We start from the raw sequence: 24201 nt of genomic DNA, 5'->3' as shown, positions 1-24201 counted from the left end.
ATATCAAGTGCTGAGCAGCGAAAACAAATGGATCTAATTTTGCTCGCTGATTTTGTTTATTGGCAAGAGCTGCCCAGGGAGAAGGATTCTGATATCATAGCTGGGTTTGCGGGGAGAGTGTTGAGATCAATTGGTTCCGTCTGGCATGGGTATGGAAATAGCCAGTACACATGTCATGTGCTTGCTCTCCTGACCTTCTGTGTATCATAAACACTCACTGACTGATCCAGACTTGATTCCTTTGTCACCCGACCAGTATCTGGTATTTAGACACTGAATCCTTTTCCTTTCATTTGAATGTAATTAATTCTGTGCATATTGGTTTTAACTTCCATCTGGCGCTGGTATTCCTCCTACATGAAAGAAAGCAGGTAGAAGGGTCCAATAGCCCCCGTTCCCAAGATCTTTTCGCAAGTGCTGCTTCCTATGTAATGGCAAGCACAGTGCTGGGAAATGGGCATGGTTTCAATGTCAGCCCGCCTGCGAAGACCAAGCATATTAAGGGCAAGTAATGTGTTGTGACAGATACTCTCGGTTAGCTACTCCTACCCAGTGCCTTTCCTCCTTGCCTGTTTCCACTATAGAGGCTGAAAAATCCAGATTCTTGCTTCCCAGCCTCCCTTGTGTCTAGGGGTGGCCATGGGACTGAAATATGGCCTGTGAGGCACACAGGCAAGTCTGCTGGGGGGCAAGGAGGCAGAGATTCTGGGAAAAAGTTTTTCTCCCTGAATAAAAGGAAGAAGGAAGTGAGGAGTGGCCTTCTGGCTATACTGACATACTCTTTGCATACTACTGCTTTCTTTTTCTTTTTCTTTTTTAAAGATTTATTTATTTGAGAGAGAGAAAGAGCATAAGCAGGGGGAGGGCAGTGGCAGAGGAAGAGAGAAAATCTCAAGCAGACTCCCCACTGAGTATGGAGCCCGACGTGGGGCTGGATCTCACAACCCTGAGATCATGACCTGAGCCAAAACCAAGAGTCGGATGCTCAACCGACTGAGCCACCCAGGCGCCCCCATACTACTGCTTTCGCATGTGATTTTATGTGGCCATGATACATGAAGCTGTAGCAGCCATCATGTGACCAAGAGGTGTCAAGCCAAGAGGCGGAACATGACAGATGGAAGAAAGGGACAATGTCCTCAGTGACATCACTGAATTGCAAAAACCTACCTCAGGAAGAGCCTATGTCTGAACTTGTTAAACAATACATACCAAGTGGTTTAAGCCACTGCTAGATAGATTTTCTGTTATTTGCATTTAAATGTACACTAATAAACATGTCTTTCCATCTTTGTTTTCCTCATAGCACTTTGCATAGGGCCAGACTATTAACATAAGTTGAATTGGAAAAAAAAAAATGGTTCTTGGTCCTGCAGCCTCTGTGCACCAACTCTCACACACACATTTTCATGTCACTTTATCACATGACCAGTGTTCCTTCATACTTGCTTAGTTCCCAGCATTGAGGTGGTTTGTTTCTCCCCCTTACCCTGTGTGGAATGGTACATTACTTGTTCGACCATTCAAATATGAAAGCAGCCTACTGAGATAGAAGCATCCCCCCGCCCCCAATTTATCATGGTGTCCATCATAAAATTATGACTTCAAAGGGACCGAATCATGCTCTCTGTAGGAGCCAAGTTCTCCCGGTAAGTCTGGGGAGCCCACCATGCTTGCTGAGCTGTGAAAATCCAGATGGTGGGAAGCCAGTGAGTAACAAATGCCATGTTATTTCTATTAAAATGCACACAGCTTCCCCACACTGACCAAATCCCCAGCACTAATGGGTATGGGACGACTCAGGATATATGGGTTGATGGAGACTGCCTTTCATTCAAAATAAGTTCCTACCACACAGAAGCTGAGAAGAAAGAATGTTCCTGTCACTGGGACAAAACCTGCCCAAAGGGCAAAGTAGTTTTAAAAATTCTAAGTCCTCCAAATACAGAAAAATCCAGTGGGAAATTGGTAGCAGTCCAGACTTCGCTATAAGGCTGCTTGGTTTATAGTGGAATCTGCTGTCAAGGTATCTACCATCTGTTACTCATTATTACAGAAAGCAGAGGAGTAATTAACTGCTCAGGCAATGCAAACTCCGTCAATCATTCAAATCTATTACCTCACAACATGGGTCATCTAGCACGGACCCCAAAGTTAATGGGACTCTGGGTCCAAAATAAGAAAGTTAATCACGACTGTGGGTCTATATAGGAGATTTAGGGCAGGCATCGTGCCATCCAAACACACATAACGTGGAGTCTGTTTGGCATGTCTTTGGTCAAAAATTTTGCTGGGCCAGAGGCTCTCAAGTCAAAGATATGGCATCTGCCTTGTGGGAGCTAAACATCCGCATGTTTGTGTGTTGGCTCTAATTTTATGTATTTTGGGAAGCCTTGTATGACTTCTCCCAAAACCCAGACAGCCTCCTTTACTTGGCAGCTCCAGGCTCCCCATTCTTCTCCTTCATAACAGTCCTCACCACTTACCATTAGCACTTACAACAGTAATAGCACCATTTTAAATGCCTTTCTCAGTCTCTGAACCATGAACTCCATAAGGAACTTATTCATCATTGAGCTTAAGCTTAGTGTCTTAATATATGATGGATGCTTCTCCATTTTTTTCTTTAATCTATCACTGAATGAGAGCTATAGAGAATCAACACCAATGTGGGCCACCATATAGAGAATAACCTTAAACAAAGTGTCAACAAACAAAACATTTATGCTGGTAGAATGTAAGAAACCTATTTTAAGGGATGGGAGACAATGGGATGTTCTTATTTTGGAATGAGTATTTTATGACTTTAGAACCACATAGATTGATCAGTAAAGAACAGGTTTCATCCTAAAAAGCCTTTGTCATATTGGCAGGGATTTAAGGGTCATATGAATCACAGGAAGAGAAAACACCAAAAGAGTTGGTGAAGACAGGGTATCAGGAGAGGGCATGGAGGTAGCAATGACACACCCAAAGTAGATTTGGAGCAAATAGGTCTGAAATGCAAGGAATCTATTTAGTGAACACCTACTATGTGCACATCATTGGGCTGGGTGCCAGGGATATGGTATAAACAAAACACATCTGGTCTTTGCCTTCAAGAAGCTTTCAGCCTTGAGGACTGGGAAGCAGTGTAAATAGGGATATGGTAAAAAAAATGTTGGAAAAGAGGTTGTTCAAACACCCTATAATGGAAGTCTTTGAGCCAGAGAGTAAGATATATTTGACCTAGAAGGCAAGAGGAAGTCATTACTGAAACTTATGGTAACTCACATGTCATCCATATGCCTGCACCCAAGAAATCTCCTAGGGGTGCCTGGGTGGCTCAGTTGGTTAGGTGGCTGCCTTCAGCTCAGGTCACAATACAAGGGTCCTAGGATCGAGCCCTGCATCGGGTTCCCTGCTCCGTGGGGTGTCTGCTTCTCCCTCTGCCCCTCCCCCAACTCGTGTGCACGCACGCATGCTCTAATTAAAAAAATACAATCTTTAATTTATTTTCTCTAAAGGACAAATTGAACAATAAATACAATATGTCTGTGTGCTAAATTCTAGATAGGCCTAAAGAATGAAAGAAGAATGTAGTAGGACAAGATCTGGATTTTTCCTCCTAAAACATGAAGTTTCTATGTCAAACACAATGAAGATGCTGCTAACGGTTTACAAGGTATTATACAATGATGATTTTTCAATGGTTTTAACAAAGAAAATAGAAAGTATTGCCAAATGTGCCATTTACAATTCTATGAATCAGTATTTTTCTTTCTCTCATATCCTCTCTCTCCTCTTCCCATCCCCCTCCCTCCATTCTTCTATCTCTCGCTCTCTCCATGGCTGGGGGTTGTGGTGTTCTGAGGATTATAAAAAAATATTACTCTCAAGGTGCCTGGCTGGCTCAGTTGGTAGAGCATGTGACTCTTGATCTTGGGATTGTAAGTCTGAGCCCCACGCTGGGTATAGAGATTACTTAAAAATAAAATCTTTAAAAAAATATTACTCTTGAGGCACCTGTGGCTCAGTTGGTTAAGTGTCTGACTCTTGATTTCGGTTCAGGTCATGATCTCAAGTTTGTGAGACTGAGCCCCACATCGGGCTCTGCGCTGGGCGTGGAGCCTGCTTAAGATTCTCTCTCCTTCTCCTTCTGCCCCTCCCCCCCAAAAATTACTGTCTCTTGGATATCTTTATTTTAAAACACTGAATACAATACTTTACACATAGCAGGTAAACAGTAAAAGATAGCATAAATAAACTAGTGTTGATTTCTATCACCAGCATGACCCAAAACTTAAAAAATATTCTTCGGGCAAAGGCACTATAGTACATCCTTACTGCTTTTTTATATCCACTGAAAACTGGATATTTAAAAAATCCATTATATTTGATATATTTGATTTCATGTTCATGTGACAATATAGGTATCAACAAATAATATAAAATGTAGAAAAATCAAGATATACTAAGTGTTGGCAGATTTAGTCATAATTCCATTTATTCACTCACAAAATATTCAGTGACACATTATGTGTCGAACACTACTCTAGGTATTGAGAATACATCAACTAATAAAATAGATAAAATATTTGTCCTTATGGCACTTACATTCTACTTGTGGAGAAAAAATAATAGTCAATGAGTATAATAAATTGCATCGCATGTCATGTACTTTGGGAAACAAACATAGCTGGGTAAGGGACATTAAGAATTCTGGAGGTAGGTGGGAAGCTTAGATTTGAAATAGGGTGATTGAGGGAGATCACGATGTGGGTATCTGAAGGAAGAGTGCTTCCTTCCGACAGGGAACAGATAGGGAGAAGATCCTCAGAGAGAAACATGCATGTGTCAGCAAACCTGTGTAGCCAGAGCCCTGCAAACAAGGGAAAAATGAGATCAGACAAACGAGAGGTTCAGGTAACGGAGAGCTTCGTAGACCACGGCAAGCCCTCTGGCTTTTCACTAAAAGTGAAATGGGCACAGCAATGCATAAATGGTAAATTCTGTGTTATGTTCCTTCGATCACAATTTTTTAGAAAGTGAGAAAAAATGAAATGGAAGGCCGCTGGAGGGGACTGAGCAGAGGAGTGAGATGGTCCGATGTGCTATAAGTATCACTGGGGACAGACAGCAGAGGGCTGAAGGAGCCTCGGAAGGGTATGGCCACAATCCAGGTGAGAGGTGAGGGTGGCTCACACCAAGGTGTTGGCAGTGAGGGTGGAGAGCAGTAGTCAGATTCCGGATGCATACTGAGTCAACTTCACAGGATTTGCAGATGGACTGGTTACAGGTATGAAAGACAGGATTCAGGATGATTCCAAGGTTTCTGCCCCCAGAGGCTGGTATGATGGAGCTGCCTTCACCGAGATGGGAAGTCTGTCGGTGAAGCAGGCATTTTGGGGGGGGAAGACCAGATACTCTGTTCCAGGCGTGTGAAGTATGAGGGGTTTATAAGTAAAGATACTGAGTAGATAATTGGAAACAAGAGTTTAGAGTTCAGGAGGGGGTCTGAGTTGGGGATATAAACTTGGGAGTTCATTAGCATTTCAGATGATATTTAAAGCCATGGGATTGGATGAGATCTCAGGGAGTGAGTGTATGAAATGAGAGGAAAGCCAAGGGCTGAACTTTGGGGCACTCCCAACATCTAAAAGGTTGGGAGAAAAAGAAGAATCAGGAAAAGCGAAGAAGGAGCAGCCGGTGAGAGAGGTGGAAAATCAAAAAAGCTGAGTGTCACGGATGCCAGTGAATTGCAGAGGAGAGAGTGATCAGTCATGCCAAACACTGCTGATCTGCAAGGTAAAAGCCTTCAAGTGACCTTTGGATTTGAACCATGGAAGTCACTTTTGATTTTGTCAAGTGCGGTTTCTATGGATCAGTGGGGGTGGGTTTGGTGGACCCACGGAATGGGTTTCCGAGTGAATGGGAGGAGGGGAATGAGAGGGAGTGACTGTGGACACTTCTCCTCAGGGAGTTTTGCTGAGAAGCCTAGCAAAGAAACAAGGCAGAAGATGGTAAGGGAAGTCAGGTCAACAGAGTGTCCTTTTTTATCATAGAAAGAGCAGCATGTGTATATGCTGATGAGAAAATTTCAGCAGCTAGGGAAAAATGAATGGCGAAGAAGAGAGAAGGTCGAACTTCTGAATGCATGCATGCATGCATGAATAAACAAGTCAGTACCCAGGACTGGTCCACCCCTGAGAGATGCCAAAAGATGGTTAGGAAGAAAAATGCCATGGAAACCCTATCTTCATAGAAGGTTTAACAGGATTCTCAAAGCATTTAGTATTGCAAGAATTTCTCCAATAGACCAACATATCAGCTGTCCATGCGATCACCCTGAATCAAAGAAAAATCGCTTGGTTTCCTTTTTGTTTCTTCTTCCCTTCCTGCTCGTCCTCCTCTCCTCTTTCCGTCTTTTTCTTCTTTCCTTCCTTCCCTTTCTCTCTTTTTCTTTTTTCTATCCCTCCCTCCTTCCTTTTTCTTCTGAGGCCAGCAGCAGAAAGGACTCTCTTCCTTCTGCTGCTATGCAGCTCCAGGTTCATTACCTCCTGTCGACAGACTGGATGGAAGGCTGCTCACCTGCATACACTTTAAAATGCCAAGTCTACTACAAGATCACTCCCACATGGGTAGGCTGACCTCCTCATGGCCTTTCTTGAGTAACTTTCACCATCATTCCTAATACCGCATAGAAAGAAACAAGTCTGTCAGAGGGGAAAGAAAAAACCCACACTCTCATCTGGCCCCGTGGAAGATTTATAGACACTTTGCAAATAGCCAGACCCAGGTGATGGTGCCAGGAACTTTCCAAGTGATTTGTAGATCTCCCTGCCAGGAAGTCAGTCTTCAGTGGAAAACTCTAGCTGAACATTCCTTTATTATGGTGTGACTGCGGGAGAGGATCACAACTGTCATGCAAAAGATCTGCTGAAATTAACTAGCTATTTGCCTGGCCTTGAGATATTTCAGCCTCAGAAAAATACCACTATCGCAATTTTTCTTTGAAACAATGATTTACTGAGCTGGCCTACTTCGTGCCAGGCATAGTACTAGACGCTTTACCTGAACTCTCTTCCTTAATCTATATTATTAGGCTCATTTATCGAACACCTCCTTTGGCCAGGATCTGTGCTTTGTGTTTTATATGATGTCATTTAAGTGTCACTCGGACTCCACGATTTCAGTCTCTTCCTCCATTTTTCAGATGGGGAAATGGCTCAGAGAACTGAAATAACTTGCCCACATCTGGAAGGCTAATAGGGGAGCTGAGATTGGTACCCAGCTCTAGTCCCAGAGCCCATGTTTGCTACTTGCCTTTTGAGTCCCGCTTCTATTCCCTTTGCCTTCTATTATTTCTCATCCCCCTCCCTTTTGTCGGTCATTTATTTTTTTTCCCAGTCCTTTCTTCATCTTTCACTCATAGTTACTTACAGGCTTTATTTCTTAACATGGCAGAGTGGATCTTCTGGGGTCAGCCTTAATTTTTCCATCGGTCTGCCGTACTCCTTGTCACCCACCTGGCATTTTAGCAACTTTAACTCTTGGACCCTATGCAGATACAGTCTGTGATGACCACCTGTGAAGCAATTTCATTTTTCCCAAGACATTCTTTCTATTACTTGTGCCTGCTGACAAGTATGCCCCTTGAGGCTAAGGTCTTATTCATTATTTTAGTCTAGGGACACAGCCTAGGGACTGGCACTTAGGAGGTTTGCACAAAATACCTGTTTAGTGGCTGAATGAAAAATGGAACACATGAATCCTTCAAGACCAACTCAAATGCCACCTACTCCATGAAGCCTTCCGTGAGCTCCCCTGACTGGAACATAATCCCTTCCTCCACACAGCTCCCCCCGTCTCTGGACTATTCACATGTACTTATGTGAATAAGTACATGAATAACTGAGAATGTACTTGCTCTCTTTCCTTAATGAAATGTATTTCATTAAGGGCACAGTTCCTATTTTACTCATCTTTGGCTCCACCAATAAATTCCATATAAAACTTCACTAACTTAGCATCTTCTCATTGGGCCATGACTCATGTTGGATTATGGTACAAATGTTAATAGAATGCTTCAGTATCCTGTGTGTGTGTGTGTGTGTGTGTGTGTGTGTGTGTGTGTGTGTGTGATGTTTCTTTAACTAGATGATAAGTTCCCTGAAGACAGAATCATATTTATTTCTTTAATAGATAACATCTTTATCAGTATGTAAGATCTCAGAGCATAGATGATATAAATAGTGCACACTTGGAGCTCTAATATTCTCGATGGGGACAGCTGATTGTTGGCCTATGTAATGCATATCACAGTTCTCCCCTAAAAAGAGAGTCACACATGCTCCATTTCTGGCTACAGCTTATTATTGTTGTTTTAAATGGTTCAGGACTATAGGTTCATGGCCTGGGACATATCTGAAATAAAACCAGTACTTGAGAAATCAAGTGCCAAGCCCATTTTCAGAAGCACTTCCTCTAAGCACAGCAGATGTAGAGGAGGGGAAATAGGAACATATTTCCATGTCTGTAAGTACTCTACTTTGGGGGACATTTCAAATACTGATTCCAACCACCTAAGTTATTGCCCTTGGGGAGTATGGAAAAGCTGAGGGCATGAAAGAGCCAGTAATTGTTAAATGCAGTAGCAAAATTCCTTTCTATCCAACACATACCAAAGCAGGTTCTTAGCCTTGATTGTGATGCATTGATTATTTCCTGCAAAGTCCATGGGAAGAAATTAAATACCAATATTTTATCAGGTCATAGAAGAAATAAAACCGTTAAACACTCAAGATATAGACTTAACACTGGCCACAATCTCAAATCTTCACCTGAAATTAAATCAAAAGTAAAATGTACCAGGAGCCATTTTAAGGAAACCATTGGGAAATACAACCTTCTGGTAATTTATCACTAAGGAAAAGTTGGGAACTGGCCTTTTCCTGCCACTCAAACCTCATCTTAAATCATCTCCCTGACTCCCCATCTCACTATATTCTAGCCCCGCCAGTTTGCTTTCAGGATCTCGTAAATGCCATGCTTCCTCCCACTCTGGGGTCTGCAAACATGCTGCTCTCTGCCTGAACTACTCTCCCTCCCCCTTCTCCTTGGCTAGCATCTACTAATTTTTCAAATTTCAGCTTAACCAGCACTTCCTGAGACAGACCTTTTCTGGCAGCCTGTGTTAAAGTCACTCTACATTGCTCTACACCACCCTCTTCTTTCCCTTGAAAGCATCTACCAGAATTCCTCATTATAGATTTGTTTGGGTGTTTATTGTTAATGTCTGTCTCCACTATAAGCCTATAAAGTTCACCAGGGCAGGGATCATAACTGATTTTTTCACCTCGCTATTCCTGGCCCGCAGCCCCATCTCTGATACATAATTGATGTTCAATGAAAGTATGGTTTTTCTAGTATATTTGTTAATAGTTACTACCTCATCACTTGGGTTCATATTCTCTAATATTGTTCTTGCACGCATGCATGCACGCATACACACACCATACACACATTTGGTTCTCAGTTGAATTGGGTGTAGCAGACCTGTACAATCATGAAAATTTAAAAACCAAATAAACCTTCCTCATTCTCTTTAAGATCTTCATTTGCCTTATTCTCCTAAGCTAATCATACACATGAAAACTCATGCACCGTGAAATGTATACACACCCTTCTGATTCTTAAATTCTAGCCCTGTCTAAACCAGTCTCCACCCTGTTCAATTTTCAGGAAGAAAGAGAACAGAACACCAGAGACTGGGTGGGAAGATCTTTCTATGCCAAGAAGTCTGACCTAGTGAACTATTTCAGTCAAACACGCAGTTTGAATTGGATTGCCCGATTGCTGAGAAGGGCTTCCCAGATTAGACGGTTCATTAGTGGCTGAGCCAGTTTCTAGGACCTGTCAGTCTTCACTCGGCATGCCTGCAGTTAGCAAAGTGACAGAGTGAAGGCTGCTTGAGTGACAGGTGCCGGTGAGTCACATGGAATAACACGTGAAAGAGCAGGTTACCGACAGGCACCAGCCACACCCTTAGGCTCAGGATCCCTGGTGTACACAGCTGAAAATGAGGCTTGGTGTCAATGGAAAACTATTTGCCGAGCACCTTCTCTGTGCCTAATCCAGGGTGTGGTTTTGAGAAGCTATGCTGTGAGGTAGTCAACAGCAGTCTCTCAGCCCTAGTTTCAATTCCATCATCGCTGGGCAGAATTCTTAACTTCTTTCTCCCCACTATTTACCTAATCTGTACAATGGGGGTGGTATTATACTAAGGCTGAAATGAGTAAATTTATGCAAGGCACTTAGCATGGACCCACACAAGCAGTAAATAAGGATTCGAATAATGCTTTACCCAAAAGTAATATAATGAGTGGAGGACAACATCACTTTAGATGTCAGAAAGACCCCATTCAGCTTTGCCATTTATAACAGACATGCCTCTGGACAAGTTACCTGAGTTCTCTGAATCTCAGTTTCATTATCTGTAAAATCACATGCTACAGGTACCACTTTGGTAGAGTGCTATGACTAAGGAAGGTCAGGAGCTGAGCATGATGCTTAGCACGCCGTAGGCACTTGATAAATAGGATCACGTGTTATTTCTCCACATGGATCACTACCTTGGATCCCAGAGAAGCAGAGCAAGGCCCCACACTCGGCATCCCAGGACCAAACAGTCCAGAGAACAACTGCAGTATACGGTCGTATCTGGTCAGCGGGGTTGTTTTCTTGGACACCGCAATGTTAGTCCACATGAAGATCTCCAATTTGTGGAACAAGATGCTTACATTTAGAAATTATGAAGTTGAGTATAAACAATACAGATTTTCAGTTTCTTTAGAAACCAACAGATTGGTCTCACTGGACAGGCATTCCCACACAGCCACTCCTGGCGTGGGCTGGGAGGTAGCTGCCTCCTTTAGAAGGGCGTGAGGTCTTAAATTGACCTCATCTCCCACCACTCCCTACTGTTCCCCAACCTTGAGGCCAACTGTCAGCTCCCCTTTGTCCTCCTAAAGTTGTTCTCTGCCGCTCTGCCTTCATTTTTTATGTTACTTGGCTTCAGTAGGCATCTGAGTTAGCAGTCGCTGGTCTTGGGCGCTTGCTGGCATCCTCTGGAAATGGATACCTCCATGAGGCTACAAATAAGGAAGCAACCCCTTTCTCCATAGAGCCTGAGGCCATTTGTCTACACCGGCAAACCAAAGTGTAGAATGAGTCAATTCCACAGCTAAAGGCTGGCCTCTCCATGGAGCTGAGCACATCCTCAAAGAACAGTCTCCCACCCAAAAGCTGGCCCCATAAATTCACAATTTACTCACCCCGAGTCTTCTCCAGTTCCATTTAGACTGAGGGTAAAAGATATGGGACAAAGGTTAGGGGTGCTATACAATAATGCTTTAGAGCTGAATTTTCTAAAATATATCCTATGGGTTATCAGTCCCTCAAGATTCTGATCCATGGGTGAAAAAAGTCAAAATACTTTTGGGAAATAGCTCACACTTTATCTCACATCTTGGTAACTCATCTGGGCAAATCAGTAACTCAGAAATCTATACGAAACAAGTTCATCCATAATTCATTCATTTAACAGATATTTACTGAGCACCTACTATGTGCCAGAAACTCTTCTCGATGTTGGGAATTCAGCACTGATAAACAAGAATGCTGAACTCAAGTAACTTATTCTAGCATGGAATGAAGAAGGATGCTTCACTCTGTTTTAAAATTTATCTGACTATACAATGTTCCTGGGAAATACTGCTATATGCATATTGTAGGTGACTTGCAGAACTTCCAGGGGCCTTCATGATAAAAGCATGGTGGAGATTTTCCCCTATGAATGCCTAACAAAGTAAGCCCACTCCAGAACCCTTCTCATTCGGAGAAATACACAGTTTATTTACTGAGAAGTCACTGAACCCACTAGGGCAGACTTCTGTGGGAAGAACCACAGGCTCACCTGGAGTCTCAGGTTTGGCCAAGGTTTTTTTTGAGAATATCACACAAAGGGTTAACTTGACTTTCACCTCCAGAGTGGAGTGTTTTTCTCTGCATCTAATACGACCCAGTTGGAAATGTATTTGTTTTTTACTGTTTAATCTTCTGCATCACCCACTGTTGATTAGATTTAATTAATTTATGTTTCTAATGAATTTAGAAACTCACAGTGCTGTAGCAGGAACATTTTCAGACAGCATCTGGCCACCAAATGGATTGATTACCTTGTCTGCAAAAGTCTTTCAAACATCTGGGGCCTGATTTTGTGAAACATCCAGAAGCTCTTTCAGACGTAAGCAACACCCATTGAGGGGAGAGAAAGGGTACTAGAAATAGGTAGGTTTGCTTTGACTTGTAAATCTGGATTCTGGCACTCCCCCAACATGAAATCACAATTTGCTGCTCATTGGCACAGTTTCAATGGCGCCAAATAGACTGATCTGAATCTATTTTGTTTGACATAATCAGAATCTACCAAGCCCAAGCCTAGGCTGCCGCCCTGTGAACCCCTTTGGCACTTCCTTCCATGAGGAGGCTCCCGCTGATCATTAAGATGAAACATTTATAGAAAACATTTAGAGAGAAGCACTTTGCTCTCATTCATTCAACAAACATTATTGGGGGCCCACTGTGTCTGGCACTGAGCCATTGCACCTCTTCGTTAGCTGCTCTTGGCAAGAACCCTACAAGGGAGGCAAACATTGTTCTCCCATTTTCACAGATATGACCAAGTACTATACAAAAATAACAATTACTAACACTCATATCAACACTACTAATAAGGGATACACAGAGAGACACACACACTGGACAGGATATGAAGCACTTTATATGCATTAGCTCATTTAACCCTCACAATGAAACCACGAGGGAGATGTCAGTATCATCCCCATTTTATGGTAAGAGTACTGAGGTGCGGGGAGATTATGTGACTTGCCCAGAGTAACCCAGAAGCCTTTGGCAGCGCCCTGGAACATAGGGAGTCTACCTGTGCTCTGAACCACTTCACATTACTAGGTCTGCATAACATTTTTGGAAGACCTACTGTGTGTTAGACACTGCCCTAGGGGATTTGCTGCATTACATTTTCGTCACTCATATCCTATACAGTGGGTAGTACGATTTCCAAACACGGAAGCTGAAGCCCAGAAACATGAACTTACTAAGGTCACAGGGAGAGTTAGTAACAGGCCTAAGCCTTCACTCAGGTCTGCAGGGCTACGAAGGCCACGTTCTGCCTACTGCTTCACCTGCTCCTAGACAAGAGGGAAAGGGGTGGTGTGTACCTGGTAGTGTGCTCAAGGCCGTGCAAGGAAACCTGCTGGTAATGAGTCAGAGCAGCGGGGTGGCCTGGCAAATCAGCACAGCCTAGACCACTCCAGAAAAAAGGAGATAAAAATGTACAAAACCTAAGAAAGTCACTTCATCTTAAAGACGGAGGTGAAAGATGCTGGAAGTCTCATCACCTGACTGGTTTTTCTGGCTCAACTTCAAAGAGAAATGACGGACAACTCGGTGGGCTGCTTACAATAAAAGCAACAATGAAAAGGTGTGCCACAGTAATCATCTGAAATGTTCTGAACGATAGATACTGACGCGCAATCAGGTGGCCAGGATTACATGCTGGTGTTGAGAAGACCTGGTGTGACATGGTTCCTGTGACAGAGGATCATTTACTAGGTCTGGCTACTTCTCTCACTTGAAAAGCCCCTTGTCTGCGACCATTCTCCTCTTGCCCAAGTCTCTACCTCAACACGGCCACCTGTCTTCTTTGTTCCTTTGTACATGCTCCTTCTCTACTTGGACCCATTTCCATCTCAATCCCCGCCTTGGTATGGCTCACCTCCATTTGTCCTCAAGCCTCAGGCTGGGCATCTGTTCTTCCGGGAAGTCCTTTCTGACTTCCCTATTCTAGGTTAGGTGCCCCTCTGAGGTGCAGCCTGGGCTTCCTCCTATTTCAGCACTTGCTACAAGGGAAAGTAACCGTGTCTCGGTTTACTGGTCTTCTCAATGAGAGTGTGTGTGTTAGTTACGATGGTAGCCCCAGTGTAAGGGTATGGTACCCAGCAGGTGTCCAACACATACTGAATGGAATGGATGGATGGAGGGATTGTGAACCTTATAACGCCCTCTTGGCTGGGCTCCCTCTTTGAAATCTCTCACCTTCATGCTCCATGCTACATCCTAGAAGTCATTAATCTGGACTTTAAACCTCCATCATGTCATCTGCTTTTTTATTACTTCCCTTGAACACTCATATACAAGTCAGACAGTGGTGTCTTGGGGATGGGGAGGAGTTCAGTCAGAGGGGGCATGGAGTCCCCAAAGTGTCCTATACCTTGATCTTGGTAATGGTGATGTCGGTGTATAGGGATGTAAAAATCTTCCAGCTAAACATGAGTAAACAACGCTCTACTCTAAGTAATTAATACTTTAGTATAAATAAACAGATCCTTTGAAAGCTCACTGTGTTGACAGGATAATATTTGGACCTCTTTGCTCCAGAGTTCAAGGTTCTTCACTCATGGCCCACTTGTCAACTTCCTCGTTCGAATTTTCTTCACTAAAACACATGCCCTGATCATTACACAGGTCCCCAAACTCTTGTCACTCACTCCCACCTCTATGCTTAAAATCATGTTGTCTAACCCGAACTGTTCATTTCTCTTCCTTTCTTTTGACCTTTTGGTAGCTCCTCCCATTCTGGAAGGACCAGGACGAATCTTCCTTCATGAATTTCATTAATCTCCCTCGTCTCTGAACCCTTGACTACTTTGTCTGGTTATTCATACGTGGCAACATTTCCTGAGGACTGTAAGGAACTTGAAGGAAGAGACTTTATCTTATTTCCAATTTTTATATTTAGTATAGTACCTGGTACAATCGTGGATTCTAAATATGCATGTGTTATGAATACATTGAGGGCCTATCTATGTGCTCAGACCCTCAGCAGTTATTAGCTTGTATAGAGATTAAAAAGACAGGTTGTCTGTGTCCTCTAGGATGAAACCTTAGTGTTGCTGTTAAAACCATGGACTTAGGATTCATGCGTGGTTTCAAATCCAGGTTTTGAAACTCACTGGCTCTGTGATCGAGTATACTCAGCTGTTACCACGAAATCTCTGCTTCCTCACCTGTATAATGGGGACTTTCTCATTAGGGTTGTTGTGAGAATTACATAAGAACATAATGATTTTTATGAGTGAACACTTACTGAATTAGTCATTTTGCTAAATAAGAACAATCCTACCCAAATAAAAGTCCATGCTCTTAATAGTGTCAGGCAACGGATTCAGCCCAGTGACTGACTCACAGGAAACATTGAACACATGGCAGATATTATTACCAGAGCCATTAAATGGAGATGTATAGTTCCAGGGACTGTTAAAATTGGACTGGTAAAATCGGAGAAGGCAAGAAAAGTGGGCACATTGTGAGATGCATACATGTGCACATAAACACAGAATGAATTTGATCCAAAAGAAATTCCTTTGGGAAATTCCATCACATCCCATTACCACAGTCCCAAAGGCCAGAGCTGGCCTCTGATCTTTACATATTTAATATCCTTGGAAAAATTCTGAAACCATAACCATCTTGCAATGGTACATAAAGGCAAGTGTATGTGGGAGTTGTATGCAAAATTGTTGTACTTTACTTCTGGCTCCCAGAATTCTTTAATCATCATACTTCCTTGTGCTTCTCTGCCAACTTTTGACCTTAGGATAGCTCTTTGATTGCTCAATAGGATCTGACAGCAAGGAAGGGAGAACAGCGAAGAACACGTTCTCTGCGCATTCTTACACACTCACTGAAAAGCCAACAGTTTAATAATTCTAATTCATATATACTTCTACTCATGCAATCAATAATTCATGGCAATTCCTCTGCAGCATTTTAGTGACAACAGAAAGGGCAGGGTATTTCTTCTCTTCCCTTCGCCTTTCTTTTTTCACTTAGTCGTGCCTGGAGCCTGGAGAGTACAGAATCTCAAGAAAACAGTTTCCATGGTGATTCTTCCTTTGAGTACCCGACTGTATTTCGCTCTTTCTGGAGTGAATTAATGCTTTTTATTGCTTTCATGCTAAATATATTGAAGATTAGATTTGAGTTCCTCTGCAGTAATACAGTTTTATCAGGAAAATAGAGAGTAAAAACACAGCATGAAGAAACTATATCTTTTGGCCACTACACTCTCAGAAAGAAAGGAAAAAAAAGACATAACAGGGGAAAAATAACCAGTCACAGGGAAATGGATGCAGGTGTCTGGAAGCTTGGATATGCATGTGTGCATCTCAATGTTAGAAAGCCTGTCTTGAGAGGAAATGATCTTAATTCCACCATATGTTGAAGGTGGTATAAGTTGACCACAAACACTGAGTTACAGGAAATAACCTGATTTTTAATGTACTACCCTCTTCCCAGAACAGAAAATACAAGAGCGCGTAGAACAAGGAAATCTTCAAACCCGTAATACCTTCCCTACTCTATTCTTTATTAAGGAGAGTCTTGCTTTCTACCAAAGCTAAATAACTGGCCTTCCTTACTTTTCAAAATGGTTAGGGGACTCTCCTAAGACTCCCAAGGCACTCTGAATTTCCTGCCCGAGAACCTATCCCACTAGTACTTAACATCTACTGTACTGCTTCCACCAGACCCTAAAAGGGCGGGGCCTGTCTCTTCCTCACTCACCCCCTTGTGCCTAGCACAGCACACAGAGGGAATGAAAATGAGGACAAGGAAACTATGAATGGGTAACTCCGAGGCACTGAGGTCTCCCTTATAAAACATCAATGGGCTGCTACGTCAGAGGAAGAGGGACTCGTGTGTAAATGAGAAACAAATTATCACCAACAGCTACTGGTTTCATGGTCTTGCCTCAGTCTTCAGGCAATCAGAAGTTAAAGAGAAGAATCGGTGTTGGGGGAGGTGGTGGGCAAAGAGCAGTGCCACCCAATGAGGTTTCTTTTTCTACCATTACAGACCCAGCCCACATGGTCTGGAGTCAAGTCATCCTTAGGCACCAAATAACCAGCAGAAAACTGGGATTTTAGCCAATTTGAGCCAACTAGTAAGCATCTATGCCAAACCAGGTGGTGTCCCAGGTGCAGTGGAAGACAGAGCTGAGCACAAGAATTTTTGGCCCCAGAAAGTTCAGAGTTCCAGAGAGATATTTTGGGGGATCACCTTGGAAGAGGGTGTGGCCGAGGATAAACACAGATACCCTTGATTACTGGTAACAGTGCCAACAACTGATATTTACTCATCAGTATGTTAGGAACTCTTTTAAGCACCATATATGCATGAACCCACTTGATTGTCACAACACATCTACACGTTGGTATATTATTTTAATTAACATAGAAAGAAACTGAGGCTGAGGAAAGCTAGGTCACTTGCCTGACATCCTAAAGCCACTTAGTAGTGGAGGCAAGCTTCAAATCTGGACAGTGTGGTCCTTGAGTCAGCGTCTTAACAACTACAAGGTTCTGAATCTCAGGCTCCTGGGATCTCACTTAAGAAAACTATGAAGTGTTTCCCAGTCTCCTTTGCTGTATAAATGACCCAAAGTCCATTATGTTCATAAATCCTGGGCAATCGCAGGATGCCCAGGATAGCTATATAAAATTCCAGATTCCAAAAGGAAAAGCATGTTTTGTGGCTAAGTAGATGTGTGAACAAAGTAAAGTACATGTCCTTCTAACTCTAACATATACTATGGCTCTGGTTCAGGGAGATGTTTCCACAAGGGACCAAGTGCCGGAGGACTGGGGGTAAGGTTTAGTGCTGGAAACTGACATACTCCAGTTGTGAGGTGGCTCTACAAAGGGGCCCTCTTGGAACTCATTTTCTAAAGTACCTTTGAGGAAATACAAAATGCACTAACTGTAGACTAAATTTCACTCCAGAGAACACAGTGGCCAGAACAAGCTCTTGGTGTATTAGCTCAGAGACACTTCCCTTCATTGCAAAGACTGTGGATCCCCTCAACTATGGTAAACATACTCATTAAATTAAAAAGGACAGGAAGGAAGTGTATGAAGCCTCAGTGTATAAGATTCTAAGGCTTTAAGTTTTGCTTTTGCCTCGTTGAGATAAATGTCTCAGTTTTCTGTAATGGGCACGTATAATTTTGAGTATTACAAAATAACTCACTTAAAAAAATGCAATGACTCCGAACAAAAGGAAAACAAAGATGGAGGAGAAAGACATTGATTTAATGACTGTTATCTCTTAGAGTTCAGAATTAGGAAGGAAAAAAAGGTTTAACCTCCATCTTTATCTGTCCTACTGTATGACTCCCATACATGGAATATTCTGAAATGAGACTCTTCTTCCATAGTTAGTAACAAGGATTATTACTTACTAGGCAGTGAAAAGTGGAAGTGTGTTTGTTTGTTTTCATCAAGGCACAGAATGGGGCTCAGAGATCATGTTCTTCCCACACCCCGTATCTCAGAGTTAACCAATCCCTTTGGGTCTGCTGGACTCCAGAGCCTGCTGGTTAACACTGCTCTCCTGCCCTTCCCAACTGGACCAAGTCATGCTCCAACATGTGTGTCAGATTAACTTTCATCATTAGAAAGAACAGCCTGAAGAGTCATGGGGAGTCTGATCATGAAATGCAGGCAGAGACAGTCTCCGCATTTTCAGAAGAAACTGATGAGGTCTTTGAGGCACTTAGTGGAAAGGGGGAGGGAGAAAGCTCTAGGCGCTTCCAAAGTGTGAGTTTGGAAAGAAAAACACAGATTAGATGTGTCTTCCTGCCGGAGCTACATGTGGCAGGCCAGCCGGGTCCTTTTCCAATTGCCTCTTTATTAGTGAATCCAACAATCATATTTTGCTAATCTTCTCATAAGTAAAATATCATACATATCACAAAGACATCCCTGATGGCAGACTGTGCTCCAAGTTAGCTAGAATGGATGAAGGGAGAACAGGGCACTTTCAGGTGGATGTAATTATTGTAATTACCGGCATTGTAAATGTCTGCAAAACCTGCAGCATGGCTGGGTCCTCGCTGTTCAGTGCATCCCCAGGAACACAGTCTGCTGCTGGGACTTTGCAGGGTCTTATGGTATCTGTTTAGGGGCTCTCTTTTTATAGTACTTGGCAGAAAAATAAAATTATTTTGCCAGAGACTTTATACCATACTATATCTGTTGCTAAATAATTAGCATCTTAGATAGCAGAGAGAAGGTCAAATTGCATTTCTGAATATTCTCCTCTCCCTCTTCATTTTCCCTGGCCTCCCAGAGAGGATAACTGAGTAATTAAGAGCTTGGGCTTTGAAGTCAGATGGACCTGGGGTCAAAGCACAGTTCTGCCACATATTAACTGTAAGATCTTGGGAGTGTCAGTCACTCTTATTCCCAATTTCCTCCTCGGTAAACAGTGAAGAAAATCTTGCCTGTTTTATAGCTTAGTTGTGAGGATTCAATGAGATAATGCAAATAAAGGAGCTAGCACCAGGCTTGGCATCTGATGAGTCTTTAATAAAGGTTAGAAAGACAGGGGGAAGAAATGGGACGTGAGGGACAAAGATGGGGGGGGTTGGGCAGGGTGTGTATGTTCATTGAGATTTTTTTGTCTTTCTTTCCTCCATGAGAAGTTTATCATCTCACAATGACTTCCAACTCATCTATCCATATCGTAGGCTGTAGCTTTCTTTTCTCCCACAAAGTTAGAACCATAAATATCTCCCACTGATGTGATGATTAAGATAAGGTCCAAGGACTCTTTCCTCATTTACTGTTTAAAAACAACCTTTTGTGGAGATTTTTGATGGATTGCAGGGATATTTCTGACTCAGGCCTCCTGGCAAAGTCCCTGATGCTGACTCATTCATTACTCGGGGAGAGGAGGCAGCTGAAATCATCATTCATTTATTCTGTTTCTCAGTTACGGTGAAAGGTCAGAGGTAAGCCACTCAGCGCAGGGCTCAGTATGAGAATCAGAATTTCAATAACGTCTCTTGACCACAAGAGAAAAAAGAATTTTAACAAACATACACTCATGAAAAGGTTTGCAAAGTCCCGCTTAACACAAATGCCCCAGCAGCGCTGAGTGATAATACTCTGTGTGGTGCCTCGGGCTCTCAGCTCCAAACTCACAGAAACTCCCCCTTCTCTGCAGAGGAAGTGAAAACCAAGTGACAGTTGATAGACAGGGAGGACAGACAGAAATAGAAAGGAGGCAGGATTCGGAATTTCCACAGCGACTCAGGCCTTGAAATGAAGGATGAAGAGCAACCTTGCAGACATAGAAGGGGAAATAGAAAAGATTTCCTAAAACAAGAATAATAAAATTGATGGTTATTACATTGCATAGTAACAGCATTCCTAACACCACCACCATCACACTATAATCACCAGTAAAGACAACATCGATAAAATTTACTAAATACAAGTTCGGGGGGGCCTGTGTGGCTCAGTAGGTTAGGCAGCTGCCTTTGGCTCAGGTCATGATCTCAGGGTCCTGGGATTGAGCCCCACATCAGGCTCCCTGCTGGGGGGGGGTCTGCTTCTTCCGCTCCCTCTGTACCCACACCCCCCACCCCACCACCTCCAGGCTCGTGCTTTTTCTCTCAAATAGTAAAATCTTAAAAAAAAAAAAAAAAAGTTCAGAAATATGCAAAAGTACTAAGAACTAGCACTTCTTTGAGTACTTTGAGTCAGGGATGGGGCTACAGAGTCTAAATCTATCCTTTCATTTCTTCCTCAAGCATACTACAAGATTGGTTCTACTCCTACACAAACTTACAGCTGGGGAACTTGATCGAGGCTTAGAAAGTACATAACTCGCTCACGACCACACAGTTAACCTACGAAAATGGTTTCTAAAGCCCATTTTCACTACCACTGCTTCAGCAAAGCCAAGTTGTGTTGAAAGCTCTGTTCAGTGCCTGTAAATTACTGACATATACATACCATAAAAATCATTTTGAAGTACTCCTCATTACTCTTGGCTCTAAGTATAGGATATGGGAGAAAGTCTGGGCCCAATTTGGACTTCCAGGCCACTGTGAGCCCTTGGCATTGCTTCCTTTACAAATGTCTATCAGTGGGGCTGCTGTTTCATACTTTATAAACTATAGACAAGTAGCAAGTAGCACATTCAGTGCAAGTTATATGGCAACACAGGATAAAATGTATTTCCAAAGCACAGGGCTGGGTGGTACAAAAAATTATAATGGCATTTATAGGATTGCTGAAGTTTACTTGAGGTCAATGTCAACAAATATTTTTGCAAGATATGAAACTGGAGGGGGGACAGCTGTCTAGTTTCAATGCAGCAGATGCTCCCAACAGAGCCACCTTTGCCCCATATTTTAAATAAAGGAATAACTTCTCTAGAGCCCATCCATCAACATTTGGTTTTCAGCAAGAAACATATGGCCTAATAAAGTGGACATACCAAGGCTTAAAAGACCAGAGAGACAAGACGATAGGATACTGAGTCCTTGAGTGAAGGCTTTTCTTTCTTTCTTTTTTTTTTTTTGAAGATTTTATTTATTTATTTGAGAGAGAGAGAATGAGAGAGAGAGCACATGAGAAGGGAGAGGGTCAGAGGGAGAAGCAGACTCCCTGCCGAGCAGAGAGCCCGATGCAGGACTCGATGTGGGACTCCAGGATCATGACCTGAGCCGAAGGCAGTCGCTTAACCAACTGAGCCACCCAGGCGCCCAAGGCTGTTCTTTCTAAGTTTGGGCTAGAGCTTTAGAGCAAACCTCCATCGGGCAAGCCTGGAGTTGGCATCCAGGTTGAGAAGGGCAGGCATAGATCTGGGGCAGGGAAAGTAAAGCAGGAACACACATACACACATACACACACACACACGCACGCACACACACACACGCACGCATGCACGCACAGACCCTTGTTCTCATAGCAGTATAAGTTATAATTACTATCATGGGTGAATTCTGCTTGCCAGGGCCCTACCTCAAGGTCTTTGCAACATACTGGTTGGATAGTACCGATCTTCTGTATTGGCTTTACTTTCAATCATGACAACAACAATAATAGTAGTAATAGTAGTGGCGATGGTGGGACTAGCAGTAAAAGCAGTAGGAGCAGTGGTAACAACAGCTAATGTACATAAGCATTCCCAGGCACTGTTTTAAGGGGTTTATACATATTACCTCATAGGGTTGTTGCTAAGGTAAATGAATTAGGTACTATTATTATTCCCCCTTTTAATAGATGGAGAAATGTATTGAGTGTGGTATCTCACTTGCTCCTCCAAATTACTTATGTTGGTACTCCACTAGCCCCATTTTACAGATGAAGAAACTGAGGCACGGAATGGTTACATGCTCAGAGTCCCACAGCTAATAGGTGAAAGAGCTGGAATTCTCACCCCAGGTTTGCTTGATTTCAAAGGTCACGTACTTACCTGCTATCCTGTCAGTATCAGTATTCCCTCTGATCCCGTGGCCATATCCTACCCTGCCCTCCCAGCCTCCAATCCTTCTTTCTCCCACTCTCTGCCTGTTCTAGTAGACTGAGAGGCAACATGTCTACTTGCTCAGCTACCACATGGGATGAAAATCAATGCCTAACTCAAAGGGCTGGTGTGACAACTGAAATCCTACAATATATGGAAAGGGTTTGCACAGTACCTCCCATATAAAGACCCAATACCAATTATTGGAATCAGATCATGGCTCTCACCACCCTACCTGCTCCCTGCCTTTCCTTCTCAGGTCCCAAAGAAAGCTGAGGATGCATTTCCAAGCAGAGGAAGTAAGAGGGCCAAGGGTTCACATGTGAGAGGTGAACTGAACCAGATGAGAGGCAAGAGAGGGGGGAGCAGCTTTGGATCTCATTGCTGGGAACCCTCATCTTTTTCATTATTTGTATAAATCACTTGACTGTGAAAGCACCACACACCAAAGCCTCCGAGTGTGCTGCTGATAATAAATTGGGTAGCACAATAAATAGTAAGGGAAACCAGGCTGCCAAATGAAGAAGGATTTAGATCATTTAAATCCTAGGCTATGGGTTGTCAAATCCAGTTTAATACTGGTAAGTGTGGGATAATAACTCATAGCAAACACTCCTCCCATCCCCAACCCCCCAGCCACAGCCCTTCCAACTACTTCTCTCACCCCCTGCAAACAGAAAGAGCACCCCAAGGGGATTTGCAGAATGAAAAGGGATGGTATATACTGACCAGAAATGAGCCCAAGTTATTACATAATAATCCCAGATGCCTCAGCTTGGGCTTAGAGCAAATACGAACAGCTAATAGAAAGCTGCAAGGTTCGATTAGCTGTGAAAGAGATTCTAAATCAGAGCAGGTTTTATACTATTAAATTGGATGGGGAAAAGGAGTCTCATGGTTGGATATATTGGAGAGATGGAAAGGATTAGGGGAACACAGAGCCATGAGCATTGCTGGCTGGCTAAGGAGTGGCCTCAGGGTGGAGTCAACTCGGAGGGCATTAATGTCAAAGCACGAGACAATTTAGTCATCCGAACGGCCCATTCTCAGTAGACCTGGTCGTCCTTACAGGACTCAGACCTACATTCAGAGGCATGGCCTTGAGGGTGACAGAAGTAGGATTCTACTTGGTAACACTGGAATCTCAGCAAATGGAATAATTAGTCATTGCTTGATGTGATGATGATGAATTATTTCATTAATTCAACAAATATTTATTGAACACCAAATATGTGGCAGGCATCATTCTGGAGAGGAAGATATATCACTAAACAAAACAGACGAGGGAGGGGGGTGGGAGGATGGGTTAGCTTGGTGATGGGTATTAAAGAGGGCATGTTCTGCATGGAGCACTGGGTGTTATGCACAAACAATGATCATGGAACACTACATCTATAACTAATGATGTAATGTATGGTGATTAACATAATAAAAAATTTTTTAAAAACCCAAAAAACAGACGTGACAGCAGCAATACCAGCAACTGAGCATTCACACCATGCCACGTTCTTCACGTGCATTAGATCCTTCAGGCCTCACAACAATCCAGTGCTTCAGTTACTGTTTTGAACTGAACTCCTACGTTGAAGCCCTAACGCAAAATGTGATGGCATTTGGAAGTGGGGTCTTTGGGAGGTGGTCAAGTTTAGATAAGGTCGTGAGGATGGGGCCCTCATGATGGGATTAGTGCCCTCACAGGAGGAGATACCAGATACTGGCACAGAATAGAGAGCCCAGAAATAAACCCACACTTATATG

General features: G+C 42.9%; 1 protein-coding gene across 9 annotated transcripts in view; it reads right to left on the bottom strand.

The window, feature by feature from the left end:
- Positions 1-24201, bottom strand: part of PPP2R2B (protein phosphatase 2 regulatory subunit Bbeta) — a 457129-nt gene that overhangs the window by 124039 nt on the left and 308889 nt on the right. The window contains exon 1 of one of the 9 annotated variants that reach the window (XM_078067336.1): positions 11316-11342. The exons of the other annotated variants lie outside the window; for them this stretch is intronic. Coding sequence (XP_077923462.1) covers positions 11316-11337 — 22 coding nt within the window. The 5' untranslated portion in view covers positions 11338-11342. Of the gene's footprint in view, positions 1-11315; positions 11343-24201 lie in introns of those variants that run through there. 9 annotated transcript variants of the gene reach the window in all.

This window comes from Halichoerus grypus, chromosome 2 (genome assembly GCF_964656455.1).
Source record: "Halichoerus grypus chromosome 2, mHalGry1.hap1.1, whole genome shotgun sequence".
Lineage (NCBI taxonomy): Eukaryota > Metazoa > Chordata > Mammalia > Carnivora > Phocidae > Halichoerus > Halichoerus grypus.
This window is presented reverse-complemented; position numbering and strand designations above follow the sequence as displayed.